The sequence below is a fragment of the Phyllobates terribilis genome, unplaced genomic scaffold, assembly GCF_046119375.1.
Source record: "Phyllobates terribilis strain yellow unplaced genomic scaffold, ASM4611937v1 Scaffold_1__5_contigs__length_1240528914, whole genome shotgun sequence".
NCBI classification, from domain to species: Eukaryota; Metazoa; Chordata; class Amphibia; order Anura; family Dendrobatidae; genus Phyllobates; species Phyllobates terribilis.
The window spans coordinates 1158095330-1158121353 of NW_027362761.1; the positions used below are offsets into that span (position 1 = coordinate 1158095330).

Genomic DNA, 26024 nt, shown 5'->3' on the forward strand with positions numbered 1-26024 from the left:
AAATATAGAGATTCCTTTTAATATGAAAGGGTGAAATCCGCGCTAAATCCACAAAAAGTGCTGACAAGCTGCAGACTTTAAAATTCGCACCACTATATTTAACAGGTACAGCTGAAAGCAGAAGTCTCCACACACTATATAAAAAGACACATCTGCAGGTTTATCTCAATATCTAACATGGAATAAGAATAAACCTTTCCTGTTTTAGATCATTTAGGATTACCAGAATTTTCAATATTTGCCAAATGCCAGAATAGTGAGAGAGAGAGAGAGAATGTTTTAAGGCATTTTTATAACTTACTGCAAAGTCAAAAGTTTCCATACACTAAGATTACTATGCCTTTAAACAATTCTGGACTGCCCATATAATGATGTCATGTGTTTGGAAGCTTCTGATAGGTTTTTTGGCAACATCTGAGTTAGAGACACACCTGTGGATGTATTTTAATGCACACCTGAAACACACTGCTTCTTTTGTAGCATCATGGGAAAGTCTAAAGAAATCAGGAAGAGAATTGTGGACTTGCACAAGTCTGGCTCATCCTTGGGTACAATTTCCAGATACCTGAAGGAGCCTCGTTCATCTGTACAAACAATTATACGCAAGTACAAACAAGATGGGAATGTCCAGCCATCATACCGCTCAAGAAGGAGACGGGTTCTGTGTCCCAATAGATGAACGTGCTTTGGTCCGACATGTGCATATCAACCCAAGGACAAAAGCAAAAGACCTTGTGAAGATGATGGCAGAAACTGGTAAGATTGTGTCAATATCCACAATGAAACGAGTACTGTATCAACATGGGCTGAAAGGCCACTCTGCCAGGAAGAAGCCATTACTCCAAAAGAAACATAAAAAAGACAGATTAATGTTTGCAAATGCACACAGGAACACAGACCTTAATTTTTGGAGACATCTACTGTGGTCTGATGAAACAAAAATTGAACTTTTTGGGCATAAAGACCATCGTTACGTTTGGAGGAGAAAGGGAGAAGCTTGGAAGCCTAAGAACACCATCCCAACTGTGAAACATGGGGGTGGCAGCATCATGTTGTGGGGTTGTTTTGCTGCAGGAGGGACTGGTGTACTTCACAAAATAGATGGCATCATGAGAAAAGAAGATTATGTGGCAATACTGAAGCAACATCTCAAAACATCAGCCAGGAAGTTAAAGCTTGGGCAGAAATTAGTCTTCCAAATGGACAATGACCCGAAGCAAACTGCCAAAATGGTACCAAAGTGGCTTAAGGATAACAAAGTCAATGTTTTGAAGTGGCCATCACAGAGCCCTGATCTCAATCCTATTGAAAATTGGGCAAAGCTGAAAAGGCTGCGAGCAAAGCGAGCTACAAACCTGGATCAGTTACATCAGTTTTGTGAGGAGGAATGGGTCCAAATTCCGACCAAATATTGTGAGAAGCTTGTGGAAGGATATCCCAAACATGTGACCCAAGTCATTAAGGGCAACGGTACTAAATAGTAATGAAATGTATGGAAACTTGACTTTGCAGTAAGTAATAAAAATGCCTTAAAACATTCTCTCTCTCATTATTCTGGCATTTGGCAAATATTAAAATGATGGTAATCCTAATTGACCTAAAATGGGAGAGCAGGAAAAGGTTTATAGTGTGTGTGTGTGTGTGTGTGTGTGTGTGTGTGTGTGTGTGTGTGTGTGTGTGTAACATATATATAGTACAGACTAAAAGTTTGGACACACCTCATTTAAAGATTTTTCTGTATTTTCATGACTATGAAAATTGTACATTCACACTGAAGGCATCAAAACTATGAATTAACACATGTGGAATTATATACTTAACAAAAAAGTGTGAAACAACTGAAAATATGTCTTATATTCTAGGTTCTTCAAAGTAGCCACCTTTTGCTTTGATGACTGCTTTGCACACTCTTGGCATTCTCTTGATGAGCTTCAAGAGGTAGTCACCGGAAATGGTTTTCACTTCACAGGTGTGCCCTGTCAGGTTTAATAAGTGGGATTTCTTGCCCTATAAATGGGGTTGGGACCATCAGTTGTGTTGTGCAGAAGTCAGGTGGATACACAGCTGATAGTCCTACTGAATAGACTGTTAGAATTTGTATTATGGCAAGAAAAAACCAGCTAAGTAAATAAAAACGAGTGGCCATCATTACTTTAAGAAATGAAGGTCAGTCAGTTCGAAAAATTGGGCAAACTTTGAAAGCGTCCCCAAGTGCAGTTGCAAAAACCATCAAGCGCTACAAAGAAACTGGCTCACATGAGGACTGCCCCAGGAAAGGAAGACCAAGAGTCACCTCTGCTTCTGAGGATAAGTTTATCCGAGTCACCAGCCTCAGAAATCACAGGTTAAGAGCAGCTCAGATTAGAGACCAGGTCAATGCCACACAGAGTTCTAGCAGCAGACACATCTCTACAACAACTGTTAAGAGGAGACTTTGTGCAGCAGGCCTTCATGGTAAAATAGCTGCTAGGAAACCACTGCTAAGGACAGGCAACAAGCAGAAGAGACTTGTTTGGGCTAAAGAACACAAGGAATGGACATTAGACTAGTGGAAATCTGTGCTTTGGTCTGATGAGTCCAAATTTGAGATCTTTGGTTCCAACAACCGTGTCTTTGTGCGACACAGGAAAGGTGAACGGATGGACTCTACATGCCTGGTTCCCACCGTGAAGCATGGAGGAGGAGGTGTGATGGTGTGGGGGTGCTTTGCTGGTGATACGGTTGGGGATTTATTCAAAATTGAAGGCATACTGAACCAGCATGGCTACCACAGCATCTTGCAGCGGTATGCTATTCCATCCGGTTTGCGTTGGACCATCATTTATTTTTCAACAGGACAATGACCCCAAACACACCTCCAGGCTGTGTAAGGGCTATTTGACCAAGAAGGAGAGTGATGGGGTGCTACGCCAGATGACCTGGCCTCCAAAGTCACCAGACCTGAACCCAATCGAGATGGTTTGGGGTGAGCTGGACCGCAGAGTGAAGGCAAAAGGGCCAACAAGTGCTAAGCATCTCTGGGAACTCCTTCAAGATTGTTGGAAGACCATTTCCGGTGACTACCTCTTGAAGCTCATCAAGAGAATGCCAAGAGTGTGCAAAGCAGTCATCAAAGCAAAAGGTGGCTACTTTGAAGAACCTAGAATATAAGACATATTTTCAGTTGTTTCACACTTTTTTGTTAAGTATATAATTCCACATGTGTTAATTCATAGTTTTGATGCCTTCAGTGTGAATGTACAATTTTCATAGTCATGAAAATACAGAAAAATCTTTTAATGAGGTGTGTCCAAACTTTTGGTCTGTACTGTATATATATTATATTATACATATAATGGCATAAATGTTTAAACAACAGAAAAAGTTTTCCCAGGTCATAAGTCAAATAAAAATAAACATATCCTTAACTTTGTGTCCATTTATTAAAATCAAAAATTATTTCAGCTTGTACTATCACCAAAAAAAAATCTCACAACTACAGAATTGTTCCTTTTTGTTTGCTGCAATTCTTAGAAAAGATAAAATAAAAAGTGATAAAAAAAATCAAAAAAAGCGTATCTAGCCCAAAATGGTGCCAATGGGCGCAAAAAAAAAAAAAAAAAAAAAAAACCTCTCTCACACCTCAATCAACCAAAAAGTACAAAAGTTACTACGGATCTTGGAAAATGACATGACACAAAGCAAATGATTTTTTCCCTTTACAGAATTATTATTTGTCTTTCACCATATACAGGTGCATCTCACTAAATTAGAATATCATCAAAAAGTAAATTTATTTCAGTTCTTCAATACAAAAAGTGAACCTCTTATATTATATAGAGTCATTACACACAGAGGGATCTATTATATAAAGTCATTACACACAGAGGGATCTATTATATAGAGTCATTACACACAGAGGGATCTATTCCAAGTGTTTATTTCTGTTAATGTTGATGATTATGGCTTACAGCCAATGAAAACACAAAAGTCATTATCTCAGTAAATTAAAATAATTAACAAAAAACACCTGCAAAGGTTTCCTAAACGTTTAAAATGTTCCCTTAGTCTGTTTCAGTAGGCTCCACAATCATGGGGAAGACTGCTGACTTGACAGATGTCCAGAAGGCAGTCATTGACACACTCCACAAGGTCCCAGAGTCTGGAGGAAGAGTGGAGAGGCCACAATCCAAGCTGCTGGAGGTCTAGTGTGAAGTTTCCACAATCAGTGATGGTTTGGGGAGCCATGTCATCTGCTGGTGTAGATCCACTGTGTTTTATCAAGACCAAAGTCAGCGCAGCCGTCTACCAGGACATTTTAGAGCAGTTCGTGCTTACCTCTGCCGACAAGCTTTTTGGAGATGGAAATGTCATTCTCCAGCAGGACTTGGCCCCTGTCCACACTGCCAAAAGTACCAATACCTGGTTTACACAACAGTATCACTGTGCTTGATTGGCAGCAAACTCGCCTGACCTTAACCCCATAGAGAATCTATTATAGAGAATCTATGGGGTATTGTCAAGAGGAAGATGAGAGACCCCAGACCCAACAATGCAGACGAGCTGAAGGCTGCTATCAAAGCCACCTGGGCTTCCATAACACCTCAGCAGTGCCACAGGCTGATCGCCTCCATGCCACATTGCCGCATCGATTATTGCATCAATGTGGCAAAGAGCCCCGACCAAGTATTGATGCATTTACTGAACATACATTTCAGATTTTAAAAACATTTTTCAAGCTGGTGTTATAAAGTATTCTAATTTACTGAGATAATGACTTTTGTGTTTTCATTGGCTGTAAGCCATAATCATCAACATTAACAGAAATAAACACTTGAAATAGATCACTCTGTGTGTAATGACTCTATATAATAGATCCCTCTGTGTGTAATGACTCTAAATAATAGATCCCTCTGTGTGTAATGACTCTAAATAATAGATCCCTCTGTGTGTAATGACTCTATATAATAGATCCCTCTGTGTGTAATGACTCTATATAATAGATCCCTCTGTGTGTAATGACTCTATATAATAGATCCCTCTGTGTGTAATGACTCTATATAATAGATCCCTCTGTGTGTAATGACTCTATATAATAGATCCCTCTGTGTGTAATGACTCTATATAATAGATCCCTCTGTGTGTAATGACTCTATATAATAGATCACTCTGTGTGTAATGACTCTATATAATAGATCCCTCTGTGTGTAATGACTCTATATAATAGATCCCTCTGTGTGTAATGACTCTATATAATAGATCCCTCTGTGTGTAATGACTCTATATAATAGATCCCTCTGTGTGTAATGACTCTATATAATAGATCCCTCTGTGTGTAATGACTCTATATAATAGATCGCTCTGCGTGTAATGACTCTATATAATATAGGAGTTTCACTTTTTGTGTTGAAGAACTGAAATAAATTAACTTTTTGATGATATTCTAATTTAGTGAGATATATATATAGTTGCATTAGCAATTCTTACCCCGATAGATGTGCACACAATCTAATGATTCCTCTTCCGCTGACTTCCCGTTGCGTTCCTGACCCCGCTTATACCGGTATTGTGGGGTCTCTGTTTGGTTTTGTGTCTTTCTATTGTATCAGACAACCAGCGTGACATCTGATCTCTCCCTTGCTGGCATTGTGCCCACGTGCTGCCCACACGCTGTCTGTCCCGCTCTAAGCTGCCAGGGTATCGTCTTCCCAGCGTGTAAGGAGTTCTCTACAGAAGGCACTGATATTTCGGTGCCCCCCATCTCTTTTTGCGCTTTCTTTTTTCCTCCCCGTCTTCCACAATGCCGCACTAGGGCTTGTTTTTTTTGTTGTGGGACGAGTTGTACTTTTGAATGAAATCATCATTTTATTGTGTGAGTCCTGGAAAGTGGGAAAAAATTCCAAGTGCGGCGAAATAGTAAAAAAAAAAATCTTTTTTTTAATTTTTATTCACCATTTTCACTACATGTAAAATTGACCTTGCAATCTGATTCTCCAGGTCAGATACTAAACACATATAGTTTTTTTTTTTTTAGTTAAGCCTTTGTCCAAAACCCGTAATTTTGTAATTTTTTGCGGGATCTGGGGCAGTGTGAGGGCTTATTTTTTTGCACCCTGAGCTGACGCTTTTACTGTTACCATTTTGGGGTAGATACGATGTTTCAATTGCATTTTATTGCAATGTTGTAAAAAAAAAGTAATTCTGCCGTTTCGATCCAATTTCTCATTCCACCGTTCACCGATTGGGTTAATTTATTTTATATTTCAATAGATCGGGCTTTTACGAAAGGCATCGATACCAAATATGTGGGTTTTTTTAATAGGGTGAGATTTGAACTTATATATATATATTTTTTATTTATTTATTTATTTTTTGCATATTTTTATTAACTATCCGCGGCTGTTAGCGGCAGATGATGGCTGAATAATTCAGACATCATTTGCCGGGAAAGATGCAGGCTCAGCTTGCGAGCCCGCGTCAAAGTAAGGTAGGCGGCATATGACATAACCGTAACTGTACGTCATATGTCGGTAAAGGGTTTAGTATATGGTGAGTCGCATGCGACCAGAAACTGAAGATCAAACACTTTTGGAAACATTTTGGACTTTATGTTGTGGTACGTCACTGGTCACAATGTAACACCGTAGGGAATCATTAGGTGTAATATCGCAGCGTGGCACCACGATCTCAATGTCGCCCCAGCCTTAACGGACTTGTTACCAGGTGAAATGGGACCAGTTTTTGATCTAATTTTATTCCCTCTACTCCCCTGATTATTATTATTTTTATTCCGTCATACGGTTCCAGAGATATGGCCCTTTTTATTTAATGCTAATTTTTATGGCCTTTACAAGGAGGCGCGGCTCACAGGATCCTCGGGGGCGTGTCTTCAGTTTGCTCTGCATAATTAGCCTGTTGGCCACACCCCCTTAGTAAAAGACCATAAAAATGAGCACTAAATAAAAAGGCCCATATCTCTGTAACAGTATGGCAGATTAAAAAAAAATGCTCAGGAATAAACTGCCCACTTTTGACCTCGTTCTCTTTAAGGGTGTATTCCCAAGTTTGGAAGTCGTCACCTAACCGTGGTATAGTGAATAATGTCCAGATCCCTGGGGCTCTGACCACTAGGACTCCCACCTATGGCGAGAGCCCCTTGTGAGTGGGTCGATCAGCGCTCTAATCTTCCTGTGCTCAGCTATCTCTGACGTTCCCATTAAGAATTAATTGAGCAACAGAGCGCATGATCGACCACCGCTCTTTTCAATCGGGTGAAGAGCCCTTGTTCCCGGGACCTGTGGAGGTCCGAGCGGTCGGACCCTCAGTGATCGGGAAGTTTTCCAGACTGTGCAGGAATTTGTAGACAACTGGCAATGATGCAAATGACTACTGTACCAATGAAACAGACCACTAAGGCTATGTTCACACTAGGTGTTTTTTCAACATTTTTTTTGCTGCTTTTTTTTAATGCAAATTTTCTGCTGCGTTTTACAGTACCAGCAAAGTCGATGAGATTTCAGAAATCTCCTGCACAGACATTGGTTTTTGTTTGATCAGTATTTTGTGCTTTGCATGTTATTTTGCAGAATAGAACATGTCACGTCTTTAAGCGTTTTTTTCTGCATTTTTTTCAGAGCTTTTTACCCATTGAAAGTAATAAGTGGTGAAAAAAATGCCTAGAGTGAACATAGCTATCAGGTTTTGGTGCCTTTTTAGTAAAAAAAAAAAAAAAAAAAAAAAAAAAAAAAAAGGAGAGCAGTATGTGAAACTCATTTATTTTTGTCATTTTACCATCTTGTCTTTGTCACGTGAGATGGCAGTTTGGATTAGTACAGTGTAATTAAATTAGAGATGTGTATAGTGTAAACAATGGCTGAGCAAGGTGTGAGATTGAACAATACCTGTGGCCCAGGGAGGTGTGAAATTGAACAATGCCTGAGCAACCCAATGGCAGACCATAGTGTGAAAGTAAATGGTGTCCTACAAACTCAATGCACTGCCAGTGTCTTAGGTAAACTAGTTGGCCATGGTCCCACTATCAGTATTTGGTCAATATTTTTTCTCAGGAGTGGGAGCCAAAACCAGGTGAGGAACAATCAGAGAAAAGGTATAATAGAAACAAGTCACCAATTCTACATTTATCACCCACTCCTGAGAAAAAATACTGAACGAATACTGACCAAATACTGATAGTGGGCTTGTGGCCATACTGACCAATACACCTCCCCCCACTGTTACATTTGTAATTCTGGTTAATATGGTTTCACATATGTCTTGCATTGGTGACCTGTGTTCATGCTTCTGTGGTGGAAGGGATCCAGAAAAACGCACCAAAACCTGTGATTTTGACGCAGCTTCTTTCCTGCCAAGAGATCAAGTTTTGCTGCAGAAAAAAAACGCTGAAAAAACGCCAAGTGTGAACATAGCCTTAGTGTCCGTTTTTTTAGAAAGGAATAAAAGCACAACATGCAGAATTTTTTTTCTTCTGTTCCAAAAAAAACCTGACATTTAAAGGGAACGACCCATCAAAAACAAGAAATACCTTTCCATGGGGTAGATGATAACTTGCGGATTGTTTAGGGGGATGTGACTGCTGGGACCGGCAATATTCAGCAGAACAGGGAAGATTTATCCTAGATGGGGGGAATTTTATTACAAAATGGAGCAGCAAGTTGGATGCTTCGCTCATGCTCTATGGGGCTGCCGAAAAAGCCGAACACAAGGCTTGGCAGCCCCATATGGAATAAATGGAGCGGCGGTCGCACATGGGCATTGATGCTCCATTCTAACGGGGACATAAAGATCCCTCTTCTGCCGATCAGTGCGGGTCCGAGAGGTCAGACCCCAGCGATCAGCATGCTATCCTGTGCATAGGTGATAACAACACCTTTAATGGAACCCAGGCGGCCCCCATAAGAATTAGTGGGCTCCTCCCCTTCTGACTGCATCAGTTCACGCGACGGAACGGAACATGTTCTCATATCCTACATTTTCCACTCTACTGCTTAGGAAATTTGTCTATTTCTGCACTGCAACATTTTGTACCAGTAAGGCTATGTTCACACGTTGCATTTTTACTGCAGTTTATTTCTGCAGGCAAAACCTGCTCTCTTGGCAGGAAAGAAGCTGCTTACAAAAAGCAGGTTTTGCTGCACTTTTTTTTTTTTGTCCCTTGTTCCCCCTAAAAAAAGATGATGCAACTTCCTTAGGTTTTCTGCACCGAAAACACAGCAAAACCTGATACCTGCGTTTTTTTCTGCATTTTGCACTTATTTATTGCTTCCTATGGGTGAAAAAATGCTGAAAGAAGTGACATGCTGCATTTTGCAAAAACGCAGCAGTTTTCCAAGTCAGTCAGAAAAAAAAAAAAAAAAACAATGTGTGTGGTGTGCTGGAGATTTCTGAAATCTCATAGCTTTTGCTGGTACTGTAAAATGCAGCTGAACATTTGCATAAAAAAAAGCAGCAAAAAAAAAAAGCAAAAATGCAATGTGTGAACATAGCCTCAGGCTATGTTCCCACGCTGAGCTTTTGGTGCGTTTTTGACGCTGTATATTTTTGCATCACTGACCGGAGAGTGACAGCTGCATAGAAATACATGACGCTGTCACGCTCGGGTCAGAAGAGCCGCCGGCCAGTCCGAGCATTGCGATGTAATCCTCGTCCATGTTATACGGCCATCTGTCTGCATCCTAAGAAAACACAAGTAACCTAAATACTAGGTGCAGAAATGGAGCACAAATAGTGCAACATACAAAACTCATCAAAAGATCATAGCCTTAGGGTATGTGCACACAATCAGGATTTGCTTTGCAGAAATTTCTGCAGCGTTTTTTTAATGCGTTTTTTGCCATGCGTTTTTTCCAATGCATTGTATAGGAAAAAGACAAGCAAAAACGCCCAAAGAAAGGACATGCTGCTTCCGAACATGAAATTCTGTTAGGAAAAATCCTGATCATGTGTACAGATCTTGCAAAATCTCATAGAAAATGCTGGGATAAGGTTTCCAATGCGTTTTTGGGGCCAATTCCGCACGGATTTACTGCATAAAAAACGCACCGTGTGCACATACCCTAAGGGTACATTCACACCGCGTCTTTTTCCGCAGGTCCTTTTTCAAGCAGAAGATGCTCCAGGAATTGTCCCCTTTCTTTGGAGTTTTTTTGTCATTTCCTCAGCACTTTTTCAGGGTTTTATTTTCGCTGTCGTTATTTATTTTAAAAAAAAATTGAAGCTTCTCTTTACTGATATTTTCCAGACATTTTTTAAAATTCTACAAAACGATGAAGACAATGAAGCCAAAACGCTGACAGAATGTTCAATAAGACGCCCGGGCGCCATCTTATCCTTCCCATTGACTTCATCTGTGAAATATCGAGTGACTTCTCGGCAGAAAACACCTGAAGAATCTGAGGATCGGCGTGGAGCCGCCGGACGTCACTTCTTTAAACGCTTTGGCGCCTTTTGGAAGCCCGGACATACGGACAGAACGTCATTTTTCCCGCACAAATTAAGAGGATCAGTGTTTTGATTGTTTTCTTAGCGCTTTTTCCGCCATTTTTTTAGCAGACCCGCTCATAAAATTGGATTTTTTTATTTTTTGCTCTGCTATGGAAATAAGTGACATTATCCTGCCAAAAATGATCCTTTTGGAAGGTGATCTGCATAATTTATTAAAAAGATCTTAGACCTGATGAGACTGGTGTATTTACTTTGAAAAATCCCATTTCTGAATGGCCTGTATAATCTTCATGGTATGATAAAGGCTAAGAACTGGATATGACTATATGGATATGAATGGGGCAGAACTTTCCAAAGAGGACTACACAGCCATTGTGAGCTGGATTTTTTCCCAAAGTAAATACACCAGCCTCATCAAGTTTAAGAGGGTTTTTTTCTATGCAAATCAACACATTCTTAATTTGCTTCTTATGCAGATGTAGGAATAATAGGAAAGCTGAGTGACAAGTGCAATAAGGAAGAGTGATACTGTTTGTCACCCAGCTTTCCCAGAAGTAGACCCCACTGTGGTGAGCCCTGCATCTGATGCCCGTGGATGATGTGGAGAATGCAGCCTAGTCTTCAGTAAAGCAGTCACTTACCTTCTGCGACATTCCCTGCTTCTTTAGGAGCTCAGAACAGTCCAATAGTAGTTTCAACAGCGGTTTCTAATGCAGCGCGATGACTGCTGGGTATTGTAGTCCTAATGTTAACAGCGCAGCAGTTCTAAAATGGTTCTCTGCTAAGAGAAAAACTACTATTCCCAGAGTGCAACTCGGCCTGGTTACTATCCTTATGTTTGATCGCCGCCCTAGCAACCGGAAAATATAGAGGACGGTGATTGGTGAAAGTAGGAACACGTGGTTCTGTCCTGTTTGTTTTTTTCCTGAATTAGGTGTTAATAAAGTTGGTTTTAAAATAGGAAGATGTAGTTTGTATATTGAATTAAAAATGTGATATTATATTAATGTGTAACATCAATTGCCCTGTAATTGGCCATTTTGAGACCGCCCACTCTTAAAGGGGTTGTCCAGACGTGGGGCTCTGGTTTGTAGTCACTCTGTGTGACTGCAGACTTGTGAACCCTCACAGCTCGCACAGTGTGCGCTGTCACGATTCGCTGGGAGCAGATGGTACTCACCGTCCACATTTCGACTAGACGAGCCCGGCCTTGTATTGAGTGAGGCTGTGCACGACTAGTCGGCACGTGACCACATGTATGCAAATCACTTACTTGCACTCACGCGCCAGCCCGCTCCCAGCACCGACAAATCCTGACAGCGTGCACTGTACGCAGAGGATTCACAAGTCTGCAGAGGATTCACAAGTCTGCAGTCATATAGAGTGACTATAGACCTGAACAACCCCTTTAACGCTTTTTCATTTGGGCCTTCATTTTTACCTCCCCTTATCCCAAGAAACAGAACTTTTCCATCAAAGTAGCCATTTGAGGGTTTGTTTTTTTTGCAGGACTAGTTGTAGTTTTACTCATATTACTATATGATGTACTGAAAAACATGAAAAAAAATCCAAGTGAGGTGAAAAAAAAACACCAGTCCACCATTGTTTTCTGGGTTTTGTTATGACAACGTTCATCATGCGGTATAAATTACCTGGAAACATGATTTTCCCAATCAGTATGATTATGGTAATACCAAAGTTGTTTATATACATAAATATATATCTATATATTATATATATATATATATATATATATATATATATATATAGATATAGATATAGATCCTAAAAATATATATTTTAATGGTTTAAAAATATTAGGAACTTCATAAAAAAAATAATTAACTTGTGCCGCCATTTTTTCACTTTTCCGTGTGAAGGGTTCTTTTTTTATTTTGCCGTGGCGAGCTGATGTTTTTATTGGTACCGTTTTTGGAGCACATACTATGTTTTGATAGCTTTTTATTGTATTTTTTGGGGAAGGTGCGGTGACTAGAAAACACTAATCTTGACTTTTTTTTTTCTTTACGGCTTTTGTTGTAGGGGTTAAATCATTTCATATTTTGCGATGTCGGACTTTCACAGTTGCAGAGAAACCAAAAATGTTAATTTTTTCTTTTTGTTTTGAGAGCGCGAGGAAGGGAATGATAATTTAAAGAGTTTTTGTTTTAGTTATTTTTTTAAATTCCTTTCTAGTTTTTTTTTTCCGTAGTTTCCCTAGGGGACTTGATCCTGCAGTTTTTGATCACTTGCAATGCATAATGCAATACTTTAGTATATAATGCTAATAACAATCTCCTATGACTGGGCGTCAGAGGAGGACCAAGCTGGCCCTTATAGGTGCTTTCAGTGGGCCCGCCGCCTTTTGAGCCCACTGCAGCCGCACTACAGGAAAGTTTCTGCATCACTTGCCAGAGTGATGGCACATTTAGAAGATTGGTAATGGGTAGTAGAGGGGTTAAAAATCCTTCGGCGGCATAACCTTACAGAAGCCCATTGCTAAAATTTGACACGTCTGCCTATAGAATTACATGTCCTTAAACAGCTTTATTCATCAAAACTCACAGTTCAAAACAAAAGCTGTCCTCCGGATCGCAGCCGGGATGTCCACACAGTTCATAAGACCCTGTTGCCGTGGGAGACGGCCGCGCCATGTCACTCAGGGTGCATCAGATGTGGAGCCTTCACAGACCTGTGTTCAGCCTCACACAAGCCTGTACAGAGCAGAGCACTGCTTGCAAACCAGAAACTGACATACCCAAACCTTTGCTGCAGGTTTTAAACAGGAATCTGTGGCCATGAGCCACCTATAAGACCCGGGCTGGAGGAAGTGGACTGCCCCACTGCCATTCCTGCAGTCCACTCCAAGAATAAAAGCCCATGCCGGGTTTTACCAAATCTGCCTTGGACAACTAGTTTGACCAAGTCCAAACTTACTTTTATCCTACACTGCAATCATATATGTATACACACCGCTGCACTACATTATGATGGAGAATGTGAGCAGTGTGAGCTGAGGCATACCCCAACACCAGCTGCATGTCTATTATTAGGCCTGCCACTTTGCAGCCTAGGCCAACAGACAAAATGGAGGAGCTACTAAAGCAGTTTGTACTCACCCAGCGGCAACAGCAGGAGCGGGATCAGCAGCACAATCAGCAGCAGCTACTGTACCAGCAGCAGCAGCAAAAGACTAATGAACTGATTCTGCAACAGATTGCTGCCCTGCGAGAAACGGCGCAAACGCCGAATATCTCTCCGACGTGAGGCCTGGGACAAAGTAAGAGCACCGTTAAGGAAGATGGGTCCTGAGGACGACATGGAAGCCTTCCTCACAGTTTTCGAATGCACAGCGGAGCGGGAGTGCCTGCCAGTCCATCATAGGGCTGAAGTGGTGGCTCCATTTCTGATGGTCGAAGCTCAGAAGGCCTACTTTGACCTCAGTTGGGAGGATGCCCAGGACTACGAGAAGCTGAAAGGTGAAATCCTTGCCCAACTGGGGGGTAATACTTATGTGTGAGCCCAACGCGTGTACCAGTGGTCCTTTGCGGAGTCCCGACCCGCTAGGTCTCAGGCATATAACTTGTTACAGTTGGTCAAAAAGTGGCTCCAGCCTGAGACCTTGAGCCCAGCCCAAATGGTAGAGAGGGTGGAGGTGGACCGGCTGGTGCGAACTCTGCCAGCAGCCATACAGAATTGGGTGGGGCAAGGGGACCCAGGTAATCTCGACCAGGTGGTTAGCCTGATTGAGTGGTATACAGCCACCCAGGACTTTTGAACGGGACTCTGCCCCAATGCAAATGGCACGCCGGCCCCTGCAAGCCCCGGAGTCTGGGAAAGGGTCACGGCCCTCTGGTGGGGACAGTAAGAACCAAGCCCACACTGTGGGGGTACCCCAGAGTGAGGGTGGCAGGAGACCAGTTTCTCCTAAATTGGTCTCAAGGACTGGTGGTGCCCCCGCTATTAGGTGCTGGTGATGCCAAGGGCCAGGACATATGGCTGCTAACTGCCCCCTGACTGTTGAACCCATGGACTGCAGGTTTAACCGCAGGTTGTCTAGGTATGCATGGACCATCGGCACCGCAGACCCTGTCGGAACAACAGGGGAGCTCCATCTGTGCCAAGTGCGGAGAGGTTAAACATGTGGTTGGAGTGGTAAAGACTCTTCCTTACGGGACTGTGCTGGGAAGAAGTTTGCCACTGTTTTGGACCTTGTGGGAGAGTAAGATTAACCCTCCCAGAATAAAAGTGTGTCCGGAAGTGGAACCCGAAGATCCCGACTCAGAGGTACCTGCCGTAGGGGTCGCGAACCTAGGGACAGAGTGTGAACCCAATAGGTTTCCCTTAGAGGTATTGACAGGAGAGGTTTGTTTGTGTGGGGGTGTGACTGTGGCACTACTAGATGTTCAACGACCTTGTCCCGGATCTTGTCAACCCTATAGAGTAAATCTTGGTTGACCGCCATGCGTGGAAAGACAGTCTCTGCACCCGGTTGCTGAGCCACCCCATTTACCTCTATTACCCATTCTCGTGCCCGGGTCAGGGTAGGATCCTATAGCTGAGCTGTCCCAGATAGATGTATACATATATCTATCTATATATATATTATAGGCATAAATATTCTTTTAAAACTGTTGTGATAATATATTATTTTTGTCAATTAACAAAATGCAGAGTAAAGTTTGATGGATGCAAAAAAATCTCCGTAAAAATATATATAATTTTTTTTATTGATAATAGGATAGAAGGATAAGGGAGGGAGAAAATCAGGAATAGAATCAATAGGTGAAATCATAGTCAGGAGCACAGCCGGGGTCAGATACCGGGTGATCAGTAAAAGCCCAGACAGGCGAGCAGTATGAATACCGCGGAGCCTGGTGACAGAGGTGATACATGTCCGGGTAGAGATGGAACAGTCAGAAGGCCTCAGGTAGATGGTGAAGGTCCTTCTATACAGGTCCAGCAGTGATGGTGGATCTGCTGGACTTCAGGTTTTCTGTCTTTTAGATGGTTTTAGGGCAACAGTGACAACATGCAAATGCACGAGCAGCCCTGGATAATCCACGCCGGCAGGATGATAAGATCCGGCGGAAGATGGAACCTATGAGAAGAGAAGTAAATATAATGTAAGTGATGGGACTCCATAATACATGATACTACTGTGCGGTCACTGTGCCGGACGGCAGAGGAATCTCATCACACAGAGGTCAGGGATCATTGTCAGCCATCACACATGTGACAATCCCATCACTGACAGATGACATCTGCTCCACATGAATTATTCTCACTGACCGACATCACACAACATGGAGATGACTCTCACACTTACCTCGTCTCTTTTTCCCCTTTTCTCCATTTTCTGGTTTTTGTTCTTCTATACTCAGATTTGATGCAGATTTTCTTTCCTCCTCAGCTGGAAATTCTGATCGGAAAGTAAAAAAAAACCTCATTAACGACATATTCTTCTGGGATCTGCTTTGTATCTTTCATATACATAGTAGAATTGTTCTAGTCATGTCTCCTATAGTCCTGGTAATCTGGCATTACATAATAGGGCAGAATAAGTCCTATATACCACACACGACCTTATCTGAGGGGCATTAAAAGTATCACTAATATGAAGCCGCGAGCGCCCTGTGTGCCGCCATATGGTGCATCCCTAATGAGCGATATACTACTATAGGAGACGATGTCTCATTATGATGACGTAGGTCACTGGATGCCCCAACGTATCTCACATAATCCATGAAAAAACTGTACAAAATGTAAGGAAACTGAGATACAATATGGGCCCATGGGAAATATCATTGGAATCCATGAAACATGGATAACATAGTAGACCTATTACAGAAAAACCTTGAGGAAATATTTGAGTCTTGATGGCAACATTTCCATTCTTTGTGCTGTAGACATGTACATACCTGACAATGGGGACGAGGATGGTAAGCTGATTATAGCGTCGTCTCTGTCAGATTGACGGAAAGATTCTTTCTGCCTGTTTGGATGAAGAAAATGTGTAAATCACAAGTAAACGCAGGATATAAGGGATTGTCTCACTAGAACAACACCGACTATAAGGACTAATAGGACATGTGACTGTCATCGTGGGGAAGGTCTCCTGCTCAAAACTATCTTCTGTGGATCAGAGCAGAAAACAACTACCAAGAATGGCTGACATGTAATACTACATCTCTCCTACAGTGTGGGCAGCAGTGAAAATGCATGACTAGCTACAATTATGGACTGCTATCACCAGCGATTTCTGAAGCCAAAAGTACAATGACCGCTAATCATGGGGCGGTGGATGCTACTTTTGATATTATCGTATTTATGTCCTATATTTGGTGTTGTGGTAATATATCAGCATGGAGCTCCCAGTAATGACCCCTTAATCTACTTACATTTCTGAGATGTTTGTACTGGATGATTGGGTACACTCGGGAGAGGACTTGGGATCCTCATCATTCATTGTCCTGGTAGCGGAGGTATGGAGCTAAATACAAGCAAAAATAAGATATGAAATACTTTTTTACTTTTAGAGTTTTTTTTTACGTATTCTGGATTTATTGATCACCTACTTACTTTAGAAAGCCTTTCAGAAGATGATATAAAATTTTGGAAGTCAAGGCTCTCATTGTCCTCACTTGTGTCCTTCTCATCCTCTGAGACCAGATAATTGCTTATATCAGAGTGATCTACAAGACATAGGTAATGAAGTGTTATTAAGGGTTGTCAGTATAACACAGTCTCCATTAATCACTATTATTAATGGGAACCAATTGTCACATTTTATGGAAGACGAGACAAACAGCCGCTTAGTCTAGGTGACGTATCTTTCTACTTACTGATAAATAAGCTGGTGTCCTCATCTGACACAAGCTGAGGAACGTACTCCGGCTTCTGACTTAGAAGGTTGTCAAAATCTAAGTCACTCAGGAACGGATGGCCCTTGATCTCAAATGCTCCTCCTGGAAAAAAAAAAACAGAAGTGATTCGGACATTGTCAGAGACAGCTCCATATCTGAACAGTATATCTTAATCTGAACTAATAACATAAGCAAGCCAACATGAAGGAAATAGACTTAAAATCATAGTATGGAGAATTAGAAATAGGCAAGCAGATAGAGAAGTGCTGATCCTCATGGACATGAGCGATATATCCTTGGTTTAGTAAGAAATATTAATGCTGTTATATCTGTTACCTGTCCCAAGTCTATGTGCCGGATTTCTTTTGAGCAGCTCATTGATGAGGTCCTGAGCATCGGGAGGAGGAGCATGATCGCAATCCCAAATTATGTCTCCTGTTATATAGAAAATTACAGAAAATAAAAACTCTGCATTTAACTGTAAGATAAAGCAAAGGAAATAACTAAACCAATGTAACCAGTGAAAGCAATGATTGGATTATTCTACCTACCAACTTGGCCAGTTCTATAAAGCTCAGTTAGTGAGTTCTCATCAAATGGTACAGATCCCACAAGGAATTCGTGCAGGATGATCCCCAGTGACCACCAGTCAATAGGTCTTCCGTAGCCTTCGTTCAGGAAGACCTCTGGGGCGATGTAATATGGGGTGCCACAGATCTGGAAACGAACAGAAGATCAAGATGAGAATCGATGAAACGATTATTGTGAAAAGTTCTCGCCATAAAAACACAATGACAAAAGACAAAATATCAGTGGAAAAGTTCTCTAGAAATGAAGAATGTAGAGAAGAGACAATAGTGTAATGAGATTTGTAAAGAACAAGCTAAGTTCCTGTAAGTGATGCTGACCTCGCTGTCCAGGAACTCTCTGTAGATGTCCACCGCTAATTCCTTGTGGACGTTGGTTTTTGGTATCATGAGACCAAGTTTGGAAGCTCCAAAATCGGTGACTTTTATGTGTCCAGCAGATGTAATCAGGAGGCTGTGAAAGAGAAGATGGTTTTAGACTCACAGACCATGTGATAATAGATGATAGCTTTACCCCTTTATTATACTACAGGGGGCACTTACTTATCCGGCTTCAGGTCTCTGTGCACCACACCATAGCTATGGAGGTATTCTACAGCAACAACCGCTTCTGCAAAGTACAAGCGGGCCAAGGGGACAGATAACGGACCCCTGGTGCTTAGGAGGGTCCCACAGTCTCCACCTGTAGAAGAAAGGAAATATGAGCGGTGAGTGGTTTATACAGCAGATCGCCATGATGTATGATGAGAAGTGAGCGGAGACATTGGGGCAGGAGAGAATATATACAGATATCATGTATAGTGCACATAATATTAGTCTGAAGTCATGGTGAAACGTCGTCCATGTCACTAATAACATAAAGTGATGTCACATCTCGTCTACAGCTGGAGATACTGACGTGCTCAGTGCGGACATACAAGGAGATCACACACATCAATGACTTTCCAGGCATCTTGGTAATAGATAACCTGTAGTAAATGCTCTGTGGGGATGTAACCGTCCACGGGGAGAATCCTAATGATGAGATGTCAGCAGACATGAGCTGAATATAATACAATGTACGTGTCCTACCTCCTACATACTCCATGACCATACACAGGTGAGATCTCGTAGGGAAAGAGCAGAGCATGGAGGCCACAAAGGGACAATCAGAGAATGTCAGGATGTCCCTCTCCAGAAAGGCCGCTGGTTTATCCAGGTTCCGCTTGGCCATTTTCTTCATGGCAAAGATCTGTTTTGAGTCTTTGTGGTGCACTAAGTAGACGGCCCTGGAGAGAAGGAGAATCCATGGGTTATAATGAATCATTATTAGCAGTCCGTCTATAGAAGTTATTATTAGTGTTGAGCGAGTATGTTGTGTTAACCCTTTCGCCGAGTATGCTCGGGCCGAGCTCCGAGTATTTACAGCTGCTCGGTGATATGGTTGAATCGCTCCCGTGTGCTTGATTTACAACTGTTTGACAGTTTTAATACATGTGAGGAATGTCTATTTCTTACACATTCCTCACATGTAATAAAGCTGTCAAACAGTTGGAAATCATGCACACGGGAGCGATTCAACCATATCACCGAGCAGCGGTAAATACTCGGAGCTTGGCCCGAGCATACTCGGAACAGAACATACTCGGTCAACACTAGTTATTATATGATCTTCTGTACTAATGTTTAATACTAGAAGTCCGGCCGTCACTAGAAATCCACATCTAGAAATACATGAAATAGCACTATATAGATCACCTATGGGAGGTCTGCACAAGCCACGTCTGTCAGACCCTCACCCAGGTCACATTATCACCTATGTGAGGTCTGCACAATGCCATATCTGCCCTCACCTAGGTCACACTATCACCTATGGGAGGTCTGCACAATGCCGCGTCTGCCCTCACCCAGGTCACATTATCACCTATGGGAGGTCTGCACAATGCCACGTCTGCCCTCACCCAGGTCACATTATCACCTATTGGAAGTCTGCACAATGCCACGTCTGCCCTCACCCAGGTCACATTATCACCTATGGGAGATCTGCACAATGCCACGTCTGCCCTCACTCAGGTCACATTATCACCTATGGGAGGTCTGCACAATGCCACGTCTGCCCTCACCCAGGTCACATTATCACCTATGGGAGGTGTGCAAAATGCCACGTCTGCCCTCACCTAGGTCACATTATCACCTATGTGAGGTCTGCACAATGCCACGTCTGCCCTCACCCAGGTCACATCATCACCTATGGGAGGTCTGCACAGTGCCACGTCTGCCCTCACCCAGGTCACATTATCACCTATGGGAGGTCTGCACAATGCCACGTCTGCCCTCACTCAGGTCACATTATCACCTATGGGAGGGCTGCACAATGCCACGTCTGCCCTCACCCAGGTCACATCATCACCTATGGGAGGTCTGCACAATGCCACGTCTGTCCTCACCCAGGTCACATTATCACCTATGGGAGGTCTGCACAATGCCACGTCTGCCCTCACCCAGGTCACATCATCACCTATGGGAGGTCTGCACAATGCCACGTCTGTCCTCACCCAGGTCACATTATCACCTATGGGAGGTCTGCACAATGCCACGTCTGCCCTCACCCAGGTCACATTATCACCTATGGGAGGTCTGCACAATGCCACGTCTGCCCTCACCCAGGTCACATTATCACCTATTGGAGGTCTGCACAATGCCACGTCTGCCCTCACCCAGGTCACATTATCACCTATGGGAGATCTGCACAATGCCACGTCTGCCCTCACTCAGGTCACATTATCACCTATGGGAGGTCTGCACAATGCCACGTCTGCCCTCACCCAGGTCACATTATCACCTATGGGAGGTGTGCAAAATGCCACGTCTGCCCTCACCTAGGTCACATTATCACCTATGTGAGGTCTGCACAATGCCACGTCTGCCCTCACCCAGGTCACATCATCACCTATGGGAGGTCTGCACAATGCCACGTCTGCCCTCACCCAGGTCACATTATCACCTATGGGAGGTCTGTACAATGCCACGTCTGCCCTCACCCAGGTCACATTATCATCTATGGGAGGTCTGCGCATTGCCACGTCTGACCTCACCCAGCTCACATTATCACCTATTGGAGGTCTGCACAATGCCACGTCTGTCCTCGCCCAGGTCACATTATCACCTATGGGAGGTCTGCACAATGTCACGTCTGCCCTCACCCAGGTCACATTATCACCTATGGGAGGTCTGCACAATGCCACGTCTGCCCTCACCCAGGTCACATTATCACCTATGGGAAGTCTGCACAATGCCACGTCTGCCCTCACCCAGGACACATTATCACCTATGGGAGGTCTGCACAATGCCACGTCTGCCCTCACCCAGGTCATATTATCACCTATGGGAGGTCTGCACAATGCCACGTCTGCCCTCACCCAGGTCACATTATCACCTATGGGAGGTCTGCACAATGCCATGTCTGCCCTCACTCAGGTCACATTATCACCTATGGGAGGTCTGCACAATGCCACGTCTTTCCTCACCCAGGTCACATTATCACCTATGGGAGGTCTGCACAGTGCCACGTCTGTCCTCACCCAGGTCATATTATCACCTATGGGAGGTCTGCACAATGCCACGTCTGCCCTCACCCAGGTCATATTATCACCTATGGGAGGTCTGCACAATGCCACGTCTGCCCTCACCCAGGTCACATTATCACCTATGGGAGGTCTGCACAATGCCACGTCTGCCCTCACCCAGGTCACATTATCACCTATGGGAGGTTTGCACAATGCCACGTCTGCCCTCACCCAGGTCACATTATCACCTATGGGAAGTCTGCACAATGCCACGTCTGCCCTCACCCAGGTCACATTATCACCTATGGGAGGTCTGCACAATGTCACGTCTGCCCTCACCCAGGTCATATTATCACCTATGGGAGGTCTGCACAATGCCACGTCTGCCCTCACCCAGGTCACATTATCACCTATGGGAGGTCTGCACAATGCCACGTCTGCCCTCACCCAGGTCACATTATCACCTATGTGAGGTCTGCACAATGCCATATCTGCCCTCACCTAGGTCACATTATCACCTATGGGAGGTCTGCACAATGCCACGTCTGCCCTCACCCAGGTCACATTATCACCTATGGGAGGTCTGCACAATGCCACGTCTGCCCTCACCCAGGTCACATTATCACCTATTGGAGGTCTGCACAATGCCACGTCTGCCCTCACCCAGGTCACATTATCACCTATGGGAGATCTGCACAATGCCACGTCTGCCCTCACCCAGGTCACATTATCACCTATGGGAGGTCTGCACAATGCCACGTCTGCCCTCACCCAGGTCACATTATCACCTATGGGAGGTGTGCAAAATGCCACGTCTGCCCTCACCTAGGTCACATTATCACCTATGTGAGGTCTGCACAATGCCACGTCTGCCCTCACCCAGGTCACATCATCACCTATGGGAGGTCTGCACAATGCCACGTCTGCCCTCACCCAGGTCACATTATCACCTATGGGAGGTCTGTACAATGCCACGTCTGCCCTCACCCAGGTCACATTATCATCTATGGGAGGTCTGCGCATTGCCACGTCTGACCTCACCCAGCTCACATTATCACCTATTGGAGGTCTGCACAATGCCACGTCTGTCCTCGCCCAGGTCACATTATCACCTATGGGAGGTCTGCACAATGCCACGTCTGCCCTCACCCAGGTCACATTATCACCTATGGGAGGTCTGCACAATGCCACGTCTGCCCTCACCCAGGTCACATTATCACCTATGGGAAGTCTGCACAATGCCACGTCTGCCCTCACCCAGGTCACATTATCACCTATGGGAGGTCTGCACAATGCCACGTCTGCCCTCACCCAGGTCATATTATCACCTATGGGAGGTCTGCACAATGCCACGTCTGCCCTCACCCAGGTCACATTATCACCTATGGGAGGTCTGCACAATGCCATGTCTGCCCTCACCCAGGTCACATTATCACCTATGGGAGGTCTGCACAATGCCACGTCTGCCCTCACCCAGGTCACATTATCACCTATGGGTGGTCTGCACAATGCCACTTCTGCCCTCACCCAGGTCACATTATCACCTATTGGAGGTCTGCACAATGCCACGTCTGCCCTCACCCAGGTCATATTATCACCTATGGGAGGTCTGCACAATGCCACGTCTGCCCTCACCCAGGTCACATTATCACCTATGGGAGGTCTGCACAATGCCATGTCTGCCCTCACCCAGGTCACATTATCACCTATGGGAGGTCTGCACAATGCCACGTCTGCCCTCACCCAGGTCACATTATCACCTATGGGTGGTCTGCACAATGCCACTTCTGCCCTCACCCAGGTCACATTACAGATGAGAGAATCTACCGATATTCATCCCGGGCAGATTCGCTATATTTCACCAGTAGATACTATTCAGTCCAAATAAAAATTGGTCTAAATTGAAAGTCGTCCAATGGCCGTAAGAAGTTTATTATGCTCCCCCCACACATTACAAGGCATAATTGCTCAACTGTATATAGCTGAGCTGAATAGTGATCATTAGATGTGGACAGTGGTGTGGACTCATCATGTCCCTATGATAACACTGAATGGCAGCACAGCATTGTCATAGGGAACCCTTAGAAATGTGGATGATACAACAGAAATCTCACCCATAACATCCGCTGCTGATCAGTTTGGATGTTTCGTAGTCGCTGATATGCGGCTTTCTCGCCGGGATCAATGATTCCATCAAGTTCTAGAAAAGAAGAAAGAATGATATTAAGATACAGAAGATACAGGAAAAAAGCTCCAGATACAGAAACTTCTCCCCTATATTATGTCCCAGCGGATGTGCACTGATCCGATGTAGGGAGGATACAAGCCGGACGCTCCGCAGACATGGATGTAATATAAGGGGGGATCCTCCCGGGGTTATATGGAGGATAATACTGGACGGCTCATTCACACCCCATGATCCGGTGATACACAGACATCTCCCCCTATGATACTTACATCAGCAGATTCTTGGATCTCCGGGATCTCACAGATTACACTGTCAGGATCCGCCAACTCAGCTGTTTCTAAAATAGTGATAAAACAATGAAGAAATAAAATGTATTAGATGATATTAATCCTACATAGATAATACAGCAATATAACGGGGAAATGACAAGACGTCTGTGAATGGGATTAATATTCGTTATATGGGGATTCTAATATGGGAGTGTACGGCGCATCCATAGACATCAGTAGCATCGCTATCTGTAGGGAGTGGCAGAGGGTGCGGCTGGGGCGCGCTCAGAGGGTCCTACCAGGAGCATCATACATCATATTATGCATAGGGGAGCTGTGGGCTCACTATACGATATATAGGGGAGCTTTGTGCTCATCATACTTTGTATACGGGGAGCTGTGGGTCCATCATATTGTGCATAGGGGAGCTGTGTGCTCATCATACTGTGTATACGGGAGCTTTGGGCCCATCATACTGTGTATAGGAGAGCTGTGTGCCCATCATACTGTGTATAAGTGAGCTTTTGGCCCATCAAACTGTGTATACGGGAGCTGTGGGCTCATCATACTGTGTATTGGGGAGCTGTGGGCCCATCATACTGTGTAGAGCGGAGCTGTGGGTCATTCATACTGTCTATAGGGGAGCTGTGGGCCATTCATATTGTGTATACTGTGTATAGGGGAGCTGTGGACCCATCATACTGTGTATAAAGGAACTGTGGGTCAATCATACTATATATGGGGGAGCTGTGGGTCCATCATACTGCGTATAGGGTAGCTGTGGGCCCATTATCCTGTGGATAAGGTAGCTTTCAACCCATCATACTTTGTATAGGGGAGCTGTGTGTTCATCATACTGTGTAAAGTGTCACTGTGGGTCCATCATACTGTATATAGGGGAGCTATGGGGGCATTATACTGTGTATAGGTGAGCTGTGGGCCCATCATACTGTATATAGGGGAGCTGTGGGGGCATTATACTGTATATAGTGGAGCTGTGGGAGCATTATACTGTGTATAGGGGAGCTATGGGTCCATCATACTGTGTATAGAATAGCTGTACATGGGGGTCTCAGGGGACATTATTAAATGGGCACTTGAGCATTATTATTATCGGGGCACTCAGAGTATTGTGACCGACAAAGATCCATATGTGGACTTTATCACTTTTATAGGGGCAAAATGTGGAAACTTTTCTAGGACACTTGCACAGGGCAATGATATTTTCTAGGGGGAAATTTTACTATCTAGAGGGAACAAAGGGGGCAATTTACTTTGTAAGAATCACATTGGTGGCATTACTATGTGGGGCAGTAAGAGGATCCCTGTTTTTGTGCGGCACAGCAGCTGCAGTAATAGGGACACATAGGGCAGCAGCGGCTCAGTATTGGGGTATCAGCAGGATGAGGAGTTTGTGCAGGTTGGGAATAGATGGGGACGTGGCAGGAAATGTGAGAAGTCTAATGTGTTTGGAAATATCTGGATATTCCTTGTAGAAGGTCGGGTGGTCGCTCACCTGTAATCAGATCGCTGTTCAGCTCCGGCTGACTCATATTAGGGTCAGCGATTCCCGGGATAAGATTTTGTTCATCTTTGGTGTCGCCTTCTGCTGTTTCCTGATAGATATAATATATGTAATTAATATGTGGAAGATGTCACTAAATCACCAAACACATAAATCAGGAAGGAGTAAACCTGCATTTATAGATGCACCAATTGTAACTGCACAAATCACGCGCCATCTTGAGAACAAGGGCAGCTTGTGGTTGCTTCAATAAAATCAGTGTTTTATCAGCAGGAGATTATCACTAGAGGACTATCTGTCTCACGTCATCTAGTCTTATTGTTCTGTGTAACCTCGCCAGCACCTCTGAGTAGCAGCTTTCTGCCCATGCACAGTGTACACAGAAAGCTACCAATCACTGGTGTGGGCGGGGTTATACACAGATATCTGCCAATCACTTGTGTGGGGTTATATAAAGAAAACTGCCAATCACTGGTGTGGGTGGGGTTATACACAGAAATGTGCCAATCACTGGTGTGGGCGGGGTTATACAGGGCTCAGCATTCAGAGCACTGCCAGATCTGCAGCAGAGAAAACAGTGATTATATCAGAACTGCTGCCTCCA

General features: G+C 43.8%; 2 protein-coding genes across 4 annotated transcripts in view; both read right to left on the minus strand.

Moving 5' to 3' along the window:
* Positions 1 to 11184, minus strand: part of LOC141162570 (cilia- and flagella-associated protein 99-like) — an 82868-nt gene extending 71684 nt beyond the window's left edge. For all 3 annotated transcript variants that reach the window (XM_073648813.1, XM_073648805.1, XM_073648823.1), the window contains exon 1: positions 11082 to 11184. In XM_073648813.1, the coding sequence (XP_073504914.1) occupies positions 11082 to 11093 (12 nt within the window). In that variant the 5' untranslated portion in view covers positions 11094 to 11184. The remainder of the gene's footprint in view (positions 1 to 11081) is intronic.
* A 2449-nt stretch (positions 11185 to 13633) lies between these two features.
* LOC141193164 (microtubule-associated serine/threonine-protein kinase 3-like) lies at positions 13634 to 24307 on the minus strand. Its single transcript, XM_073662116.1, has 13 exons — positions 24278 to 24307; positions 23553 to 23638; positions 18965 to 19161; positions 18437 to 18575; positions 18215 to 18347; positions 17858 to 18023; positions 17643 to 17741; positions 17286 to 17408; positions 17023 to 17135; positions 16842 to 16933; positions 16362 to 16435; positions 15770 to 15862; positions 13634 to 13710 (listed from the first exon to the last, which is right to left on the minus strand). The coding sequence occupies exons 1-13, from the start codon at positions 24305 to 24307 to the stop codon at positions 13634 to 13636; spliced, it is 1422 nt and encodes a 473-aa protein (XP_073518217.1).
* Between the last annotated feature and the right edge of the window lie 1717 nt (positions 24308 to 26024).